A 10,047-nucleotide genomic window follows, 5' to 3' on the forward strand; every position below is an offset into this window, starting at 1 on the left:
CACGCGCGCGAGAACTCACTCGCACACATGCCCACGGCTGCAGGAGCTCACTTCGATAAAGTTATTCGTGCACCACCAACGGCATTTCCTTCATCGCGGCTTGGATCATTAAAACACGCGCAGACACGCGAATACACGCACAGACGCACATATGCAGTCTGTGCCTCGCCCGCGATCCCCTCTCCCTCTTTCATCCCTTCTTTCCTCCTCCCTTCGCTCCCCAGCTTTGTGCAGCAGCCATCTAGCCACCCGGTCACCCTGCCCGCTACTTCCCAGCCACCTTGCAATACTCGATCCACGGACGGTAGGGCTTGTTGCTTGCTACGTGGCACGGCAACAGCTGCCGATGGATCCTAAAAAGTGCCAGACCAGGCTCCGCCCCTCATTGCTCCGCCAGCTGCCAAGCCCTGGACTGCCCACCACACAGCCTTTTCGACCTTCGTGGCACCTCACAACATGGCCTTCCACAACAAAGCGAGCTGCGCCTCAGTGTACATTGTGCTGCAGATCAGTCAGCAATAGTGACACCATAGGCACACGCCTCTCACGCTCGTCGGCAGCCCTCTCGGCAGCCAGCGGGGTGGTGCAACCACGATAATAAGAGTGTATGTGTGGCGGCCACCCCAACGCAACAAAGAAGAAGGCGGAAGAACATCACGAGAAGCGCCTCTCGCAACTACCCAGCAGCGCTACCACCGGCCGCGGGGTGCGTCACAGACTGCTGTTGGCGAGTGCCGCCGTCGCCGTCGCCGGCGGCGGCGGCGGCGGGGGCAGCTCCGCCAGGCGGTAGAACATCACGTACGCGCTGCTGCTGCTGCCGCTGGGCCGGCTCGGTTCACGACGCACGCAGCTGTCGTTGAAGTTGTACCACTGGCCGTCCAAGCAGCTGCGCGCCTGCACCGCAGGAGGGAACGAGACCAGGTAGGAAGATATATAGATCAGACCAGGCCACAGGTCACAGGTCGCAGGCCAGGTCGCGGATGAACCCCTGGACTATTTACCCGTGGTGTGGTGTGTGTGTATTTGTATGTATTCTTAGAAGCTGAGCCACGATACGAGAAAAGGCCGAAGAGCGAGCGAGCGAGCGTGTGTGTGTGAACAGAGTACTCCAAAAAAGCGTCATAACATCTACCAACAGAGCAAATTAGCAGTAGGTGCAGGAGCTTCCTATTCTCCTCGCTCTTCCCACCCCACTACCACTGCCATTATCACTACCCCTACCCCTACCACTACCCCTACCACAAACCCCCTTTGTCAGCTGTTACCTGTGCCGTGTAATGTCCGCCCTCCAGGCTGCCGCTGTGGTGGGATACCGCCACCAGCTGGTACAAGGGAGCCACCGGCCCACGGCCCCGCACACACAGCCCCCGCAGACCCAGCGGGTTGCAGTACGGCGTCAAGTCCAGAGGCTCGGGTTCCAACCGAACCGGAGTGTTGTTCTTGGCGGGCGAGCGGAATCGACTGAAAAAGCCCGGCGCGGCGGGGCGCTGTGCAAAGCGCTTGAGCGTCAACACCAACACCCGCGGCGGCCGAAAGATCTGCATCCTCTTGCTGTGTGGCTGCCGCTGCTTGCACGCCTCGCACTTGTAGCTGTCATCCCCCTGCAGCTCCTCGCACTCAACAAAGGCGCGCAGGCAGTCGGCGACCGATACGCCCGCGCCGCCGCGACCAGCATCCATGTCGCCGCCTGAACCCGAGGACGCCGCCGCCGCCGGCGGAATGGGCACCGCAAGCCCCAGAAACGGCTCAAAAGTATGCGAGAGACGTTGACAAGCATGACACTGTATTGTGGACTGCGTGAGGCCGCCAAAAATGTCGTCCACGACGGAGTCGTTCCAGCTGCGCGCGTACTCGTACGCCTCCGCCGCCTGGGCCGCCTCGCTGCCCTTGCCCTGCAGCTCCCGGTAGGTGGGCTTGGCGGTGATGCGGTTGCACTCGGCTTGCAGGGCTTCTAGAAGGCTGTTCAGGAACTCCTGGCTGTCCTGCTGCCGGCCGTCACCCCAGCGGGTGTCGTGCTTGGAGATCTTGCGCAGGAAGGCCGACGGGTTGACGCAGCCGCCGTACGACCCAGTGATCATGTCCCGGACCAGGCCGCTGTAGGCGGGAGCCACTACCGCTTTGGAGCTCCTGAGACGTGAGGGAAGAGGGAAGAGGGGGACGGAGAGGGGGAGGGGGAGGAGGAGGGGAAAGACGAACCACAAACGAGTGAGAGGGGGAGGGGGAGGAGGAAGAGGGAGTGAATTGCTAGGAGGGAACATCGCCCGCCGATTAAAAAAACATGAAGAAGGGAATGAGGAGGGACGTGGAAGCAGAGGAGCGGAGTGAGTACCAGGCGGCCCACATCCGCGTCCACTTGACAGCCTCCAAAATGGCACCCTGGCACCTGCCAGCCCGGCCGCAACACGCACCCCGCCCAACTCTCTCCCTGGGCCCCCCCTTTCCCCAACCCTGCTCTTACCAGTGTCGTTCCGGTGGATTGAGGAACTGCTGTACCAGCTCCGGAACCGCATTGAGGCTCTGCAAGATGGAGTTCATGAAGCACGTGTTGCCCAGGTTCTGCAGCCCCACGCAGCCGCGACCCGGCGATGCGTCGCGAGGCGCCAGCACCAGCGGCAGGTCCGGTAGCGGCCCGCACACCGCCTCCTCACGACCAGGAGTTGACAGTCCCGGTCCTACCGCCCCCACCGGCCCTTGCGGCGCCAGCCGCGACAGCGCACCACCACCCCCCAAGACCTCCGAGTGGTCGGAGACGTCCGCTGCACCGCCGCTGCCGCCAGTGGCGGCGGCTGTGGTCCGTTGCCCTGGACGCGGTGGCGGCTGCGCCGCCGCCGAGGACACGTGCGTGTGCGCTGCCAGCGCATCGGCGACGCTCCGCTGGGATATGGTGCTAGCTGTACGGCTGGTGCTGGCGCTGGAGATGCCGGCGGTGCCGGCCACGGCGACACTGGATTTGGTGCTACTGCCGCCGCCGCTGCTGCTGCCACCGCCGGCACCGCCGGCGCTGGCCATGCTACCGCTGCCACTGCTTGCGTTACTGCTGGCAATGCTGGTGTAGCTGCTTCCACCCGCGTCCAGTGCAGCTCCCGAGGGTAGTCCCACGGTCCCCCCGGGGGAGTAGGGGTGAGCATGTGGGTGAGCATGAGGATGCGGCTGCCGTTGGAGCTGGGACTGGGTATGCTGTTGCATGTATTGCTGCTGCTGCTGAGGATGATGATAGTACTGTTGCTGCTGTTGGGACTGTTGCGTTGGGGCCGCGTGCTGTTGGGTGCGACATTGCGATTGTGTGGAGGCATGGTAATCGACAGCCGATGCGGCGATGGTGGCAACCGGTTTGGGCGTCGCGACGGCGGCGGCTGATGGTGCTGCTGCCGACGAGGATCCAGCGGCGCCGGTCGTACCCGTCGTGTACTGGCCCCCTGCTGGCGCTGGCCCTAGGGATCCTGCGCCGTTCCCCGACCGCCCAGCGACGCCGGCAGGGCCGCTGCTGTTGCCACCGCCACCGCCGGGGCCGCCGGGGCCTATGACTGGCCGGGGGGGCAGCGTGGAGCTGCCGGACCGCTGCACCGGCGGCGGAGAGCCGGCGGCGGAGGGAGACAGTGCGACAGGCGGCAACGGCGCGCCCGAGGGGACCGATAGCGACGCCGGCCGCGGCGGCTGGACGTAGTGCGCGCCACCGGCCCCACCGCCGCCGGTGCCGGGCCCGTACAAACCCCCTCCTGGGGGCGGGTGCTGCGAGAAATTCGGAATGTACACAGTGCTTGCTGGAATGCCGTACTGGTGAGCATACTGCGATGCATAGACAGCGCCGGTAGCCAAGCGCGATGGCTGGTCGATGCCTGAGTGGTAAGACGACGACGAACAACATGCCGCAAGCGGCGGCGGAGCCGTCGTTACCGCTGAGAACCCCAACGATGATGAGCCCAAGCCGCTGCCAAGCACCGGGCTGGGCGGCCCGCCTGGCCCGGCGCTATAGATGCCGCCATTTTGAGATGAAAAGCTGCTCGTTCGCGATAAGACGCGTTCGGCAGCAGACCGTTCCGCCGAGGCTCGACGGCCCGCGGCCCCGATGCCGCCAGGGGACCCCGCGGAGGCACCGGCAGCCGGCCCGGAGAGGTACATTGCCCGCAGCTGGTCTGCAGAGTGGGTGAGGGTGGAGTAGCTCGGCGAGCCAGGCGCCGTTGCACCAGAGGCGGCTGTTGCTGCGGCGACAACGGCACCAGCGGCGGCTGTGGTCGGGGCTGCGTCCCCGGGCACTGAGGCGGAGCCCGCTTGGCGCTTAATCCTGTGAGGAGCGCCATACAACAGTGAGGACTGCTTGTAAAGGACGGGGGGCCCAAGGAGCAGGGGCCCTAGGGTCGCAACCACACGAGGACATTAAAAAGGTCCACAAACCCGGGACAGCCGCAGGCGCCATCCCACCAGCTTGGTGCCACGTGCTGATCGATGTTCAATACGTTCAGAACAGAATGTTCAAGAACAAACCCACATGGCCGGAAAGTGGAAACCCAGTTCAGCGGCACTACGTAGGCCCTGATGGGGAACCAGGAGCAAATAGGCAGTGGCTGCGGCTTCACCGATCCCCGATACACCCCCAGACATGTATTATTACATACTACTACGTGCTAGATCCATGCACGCGTGAAGTCAGTTTCACTGTTGCCCCCGTCACCGTGTGAGGCCCCTCACCCCACCTCACGGCGGAGCTGCTGTTCATCCCCGCCAGGATCCCGTAATCCATGACGCTGCTGCCGTTCATGCGCTGAGCCAGAGACGCCGCACGGGCGGCGCCGCCGGGCAGCACTGAGGGGGTCGCGAGCGAATCCAGGATACTGCTAGGGCCGGGTTGAGGGGCCCGCGGCGCCGTGCTACGAGGGGAGGTATGGGTAGCGGACGCGGTGGACACGGCCGCTGCTGCTGCAGCGCCTGCGGGGCCATGGCTAAGGCCGCTGCCGCCGCGACCGTTGCCACCGGATGCGCTGGCGGCAATCTGGGTTGCGCCGCCAGTGCGCGAAGGCGGCCGTGGGACAGACGTGGAGCGTCCTGCGTCCCCGAGGCTTGAGTACGAGCCGGCCGAACCGACGGCAGCCCTGATGGAAGCAGGCCCCCCGGCAGTGGCGTCAGTTTAGTGAACGCTAATGTGGTCACTTGATTACTTCTTTCCCCTATGATTCCGAAGTATTTCCCAGAGAGGCAGCAACCTGGCAACTTCGAAGAGACTCTCTACATGCAGCGCACGCACTTCAGAATGCTGAATTCTGCATGCATCACGGCATTGCATTTCCCACAACTCTGTATGTCACTATGCTTGGTGACTTGTAGCTGCTTTTCCCCGTTAAACAACCCGGCCTGTATCCCATGCTGTCATTTCTACATAAACTGTTTCGACTACTATATAAAGCACTATGCACAATATATACAAGTTAGTTAGACAGCACTGTCAATGCACTCACCTTCGTGGAAACTCAGGTAACACAACTTTTCCCTGAGGAGGCTTTCGACCCGCCGAAGGTTGGCGCTGCAATATGCACACCAGACCAATGCGTTGAACTAATCTCATTTAGCCTGCCAGTCACTTTTCACTCTCAAAACGTCAACGGAGAAACATCAGACATACCGTGACGCCCGTGTAACTGCCAGAACTTGTCTTCTTATATTCGTCCAAGCCAGTACGCTGTGGCGGTTGAAGGTTCACAGGTGCCCTCGCCAAGTCGGAGCGCATAGTTTCGACTGTCCAGTCGTCACATAGAGCTAGGTGTTCTGGATATACTCACATATATGTATCCTCACGTTCATATTATTGGAACTGAAATTAACTGTGGTCAAAATTAAGGCAGATAAGTCGCGACTACTGGGAGCAGATGCCCAACAATAATAAGCTGCTGGGCTAAGTAACCGACGTTTTGTCAAAAACGCTGGGGTTCTTTGACACAAGATGGCTATAGTGATTAGGAAGAACCCCCCTACGAGTCTATCTGAAATCCCTTAGTACGGAGAGTGACGAGCAGGGGTAGAATAGTCGCCAGAACTTTTGAAGGCCTATTATCCTCACACAAGTGTTAGGTAGGGATGGCAAACCTATCTGCCCTCGGCAGTGCGCGACAACTACCCTCGGCGCGATGGCCAGCCGTCACCCGGAGACTACCCAGCAATCCCCATTTCCTTCGAGGTAATTGCGCAGACCTTTGTTACAGTACACCACCTAAAACTCAACAAGGGGAGACCCATTTCCTCTTTCATCACCATACGGGGATAGACAACGACCACCGCTGTGCATGGAGCCTGTGGCTGGGAAGCAGCGCCCGGCGCGGGCAGCAGCCGTGCTCATCCCATCGGCCTGCCATCGCAGGTGCCGAGGCGCAATGTACAGCCGTCGCTACAAAGCGCGGAGAGGTACTGCTCATCGCGGACACGCTGGGGAAGAGTCATGATGGCGAGAAGCAACTCTTCCAGGGCCTCACCTTCTCTGTTGTGTAAGTCCATGGCGCCAAAGAATCATCAGGAGGGTTATCAGCAGGGGACAAGGAAAAAGCCAACGGGGGGACCCGCTCTGGCAGTCAGCCCCCGCTAGCACACCCAGAGAGCCCTAGGCCGACATGGCCTTGCAAGCGCTTACTTAACCACCATCTGCCTTAAGTAGGGCATGGTTTTGATGTCCAGGGAGGCCATCATTGACCAACCACACATCTAACCCCCCATTCCCCCGACGCCCCATACGCGCACACTCCACGGCGCCCTGTCCTCATATCATGCACTGCGAGCCCTGCAGCTCACCAAGACCCATACCCCCCCTTTCCCCCTCCATCCCACATCCATTGCATTGCCTTGCAGTGCAGCCCATAACCCCGTGACGGCGGTAAAGCCGGGACGTCCCAGTTTCCCACCCCGACCCCGACGCCATTCCACAGTCCGTATGCCGTTCTGCGCCGTGCACCGTGCTGCTCTATGTGTGCTGTATATCCTACAGGGCCGGCGACAAGCTGGCAGTTGTGGGTCCTAACGGCAGCGGCAAGTCAACGCTGCTCAAAGTATGTCACGGGTTACGGGAGGGGCGGGGGGAGGGCGGGAAGGGTAGGAAAAAGAAGAGCAGGGCGGGCAGGACAGCGGTGAGGAGCGGTGGCGGCGCCGGGGGGGAGCCGTGCGGTGGGGGCAGTCGGGTCGGGGCGACTTAGCCGGGAGGACAGGGCTCCCGGTCAGTTCTCCTTCAGGGAACACGGCAGGGGGGAGGACTGTACCAGTGGCTCCGGCAGCAGCAGCAGCAGCAGGCGCGACAAAAGTAGCGGCGGCGCAGGCGGAGGCGCCAGCAGAAGCGCTACAATTGCTCGCGGTGACCGTGATGGTAGCAGCAGCCCCACAGCAGTAGCAGCAGGCGGCAGTAGCAGCGGCGGTGGTAAGGCAACAATTGGAGCAGGAGCAGCTACACTTCCAACAACAACAACTGCTGTACGATATCCAGCATCTCCCACGCGCCCGGCGGCCAGCTTGGCAAAGGCGAGGGCGAGGGCGAAAGGACCGCTCGTTGCTAACGGATGCGCGAGGGGCTCACAGCTCCCCACCCAGCCCACAAGGCCCTCTCTCTGTTTCCCGCCACCCCGCCCACCACCACCATCAACCCCCACACACACCCCACACACGCCCTCCGGCGACCAGGAAAGCCAGCAAGGGGCATATCAGTAGTAGCAGCAGCAGCAGCAGTAGTAGCAGTAGTAGTACCAGGAGCTCGGCGTCATGGAGCTCTCCGTATCCCGCCCCCGTTTGCGGCTCCGGAGGGTCGCTGCGCACTGCTCAATTCGGGGCCGTGCAACCCTCCCTCCTCCTCCTCCCCCTCCCCCGACACGCCCATTTCCAGGTGCTCGCCGGTCAGACGGATTTCGACCAGGGCAGCATCAGTCGCAACAAAGGAGCCCGTGTGGGTTTTCTTGCCCAGGAGCCCCCCCTCCCCGCCGGGGTGACGGTACTGCAAGCCGTACTACAATCCGACTCGGACATGGCCAGGGCCGTACAGGAATACCAGAGAGCTCTGGCGACTGCCAACGGGGCCCTCACGAAGGTGAGGTGGGTATCAGGATTCCTGGTGGACGCTGCGTGTTTGTCTGTTTGTGTGTATGTACGTATGTACGTATGTACGTGTGTGTTCCCGGTGGCGGTAAGTATCAGGGGTTGTGTTTCGTATGTTTGTCTGTGTGTGAGGGGCATCCGGAGGGGTTTTAGGGCGGGGAAAGCCATGTACGAGCGAAGGCCCACGTACCGCTCCGTATACATGGGCCTTGTATGTACCGTGTATCCATCATCCCTTTCCCTCCCTCCCTCCCTCCCTTCCTCTCCCTCTCCTTCCCCCCCGAACTGCTTACCCTCTCACTCGCCACGACTTTCCAGGATTTGGAGGTGGCCATAGAGAAGATGAACACCTACAATGCCTGGGAGATAGACGGGGAGGCCAAGAGGGTGCTGGAGGCGGTGGGCATTACCGACCTGAATGCGCCGGTCGACAAGGTGCGGGGTAAGGGGGTGCTGGGGGGGAGCAGGGCCGGGGGAGGGCCGGGGGAGGGGCGATAAGGGAACAAGAGACAAAGGTGAGGCGGGTGGGAGGAAGTTGAGTGTACGGGGTGTACGGGAAAAGGGTGTGTGTGTGTGTGATATCCCGGGTCGTGCGGCACACCACCCGTCATTTGCAGGGCTGCCACACGCTCATGACGCTCCCACGTACCTGACCCATTCCTACCCCCCCCCCTCTTCACCCCCTCCATCGGTGTCTTTCTCTTCCTGGCTCCTTTCCATGCCGTCTCACCCAACCCCCGTCCCAACCCAACGTGTGTCACTACCGCTGCTGCTGCCGCTGCTGCCGCTGCGTAATCCAACCTCAATGCGACCGCCTCCCACCGCTGCCACCACCACCACCACCAATACTGCTGCTGTTGCTGCTGCTGCTGCTGCTACTGCCACTGCCGGTCAGCTGAGCGGCGGTCAGCGCAAGCGGGTGGCTCTGGCGGCTGCGCTACTGGGGAAACCTGACCTGATGGTGCTGGATGGTGGGTGCGGATGGTGGGATTTGGAGGGCTGCGGTAACGAGGTGGTGGTGAGGGGGAGGGGGAGGGGGTGAGGGGGGCGGTGGGACTCCCTGGCTGCCGGGTAGGTGGTGGGTTGGCTGGTTGGGCGTTAGGGGGAGGTGGTCAGGACGCCGATCAACCTACCTCTCGACCCCCCTGACTGTTCCGCTCTGTGTGGTGCACCTGCGCTGTGCTGCGCTGTGCTGTGCTACCCTGCGTTGTGCTGTCCTCAGAGCCCACCAACCACATGGACGTTCACATGATTCGGTGGATGGAGAGGGAGCTCAAGTCGGGCGACATGGCGGTGGTGCTGGTGACGCATGACAGGTACTGCGGAGCGGCGGGTATACATTATACATACTAGTATGATATATGATAGATATTCCTATATTAAATTTTACAATAGTATTAATATTACAGTATAATTGCTACTGGGCCACGCTGTCAGCGTGAACGGGGAGATGGAGAACACGCAGTTATGGAGGGTGGGAGGTATATGCTTGTACGTGTGTGCTATTGGTTGGAGGGGTGTGCGTGTGTCGGTACGTCAGTTTAATGTTCCGCCGCACCTCACGGAGCCCGCCGCTTTACAGGGTTAAGTGACACTAAGCCCTCTAACGGTCAACCCGCCAAATCCCGTGTGTAGTTGTATACGTATGTTTGTATGTATGTTTATATGTATGTATGTATGTGTGCTCGTGTATACGCGCCTGCAGGTACTTCATGGAGGCGGTGTGTGACCGGCTGCTGGAGTTGGACGGGGGGAGGGCCTTCGTGCACAACTTTGGAGGAGCCAACAGCTACACCTTGTTTAAGGAGGTGTGTGCATGTATGTTTGTTTGTTTGTTTGTTATGTGTGAGGGAGTGTCTTTGGGGGCAAGGAGGAGAGCTGAAGTGAGAGGAGTCAAACGAACCTAGGCGAGGTGCGGGTATGGGGGTGGGGGCTGCATGCACGTGTGTGTGAGTGTTTTGTAAACGGACAGGAAAGAGAGACATGTGTGTA

General features: G+C 61.2%; 2 protein-coding genes across 2 annotated transcripts in view; one reads left to right on the top strand and one right to left on the bottom strand.

Annotated features, from left to right (window-relative positions):
* Positions 1–786: 786 nt before the first annotated feature.
* VOLCADRAFT_44477 (uncharacterized protein) lies at positions 787–2,565 on the bottom strand (the record flags this gene model as incomplete). The annotated part of the gene is made up of 3 exons (XM_002946228.1): positions 787–894; positions 1,266–2,127; positions 2,459–2,565. Coding segments are annotated over 3 exons (1,077 nt in total), but the record flags the coding sequence as incomplete, so codon positions are not given.
* Positions 2,566–6,066: 3,501 nt separating this feature from the next.
* Positions 6,067–10,047, top strand: part of VOLCADRAFT_86383 (uncharacterized protein) — a gene marked incomplete at both ends in the record, with an annotated part of 8,082 nt that continues 4,101 nt past the window's right edge. Inside the window, 8 exons of the mRNA XM_002945872.1 lie at positions 6,067–6,091; positions 6,347–6,470; positions 6,829–6,853; positions 6,906–7,103; positions 7,847–8,047; positions 8,374–8,497; positions 9,278–9,371; positions 9,761–9,863. Of these exons, the coding sequence (XP_002945918.1) occupies positions 6,067–6,091; positions 6,347–6,470; positions 6,829–6,853; positions 6,906–7,103; positions 7,847–8,047; positions 8,374–8,497; positions 9,278–9,371; positions 9,761–9,863 (894 nt within the window). The remainder of the gene's footprint in view (positions 6,092–6,346; positions 6,471–6,828; positions 6,854–6,905; positions 7,104–7,846; positions 8,048–8,373; positions 8,498–9,277; positions 9,372–9,760; positions 9,864–10,047) is intronic.

The sequence above is a fragment of the Volvox carteri genome (assembly GCF_000143455.1).
Source record: "Volvox carteri f. nagariensis unplaced genomic scaffold VOLCAscaffold_1, whole genome shotgun sequence".
NCBI classification, from domain to species: Eukaryota; Viridiplantae; Chlorophyta; class Chlorophyceae; order Chlamydomonadales; family Volvocaceae; genus Volvox; species Volvox carteri.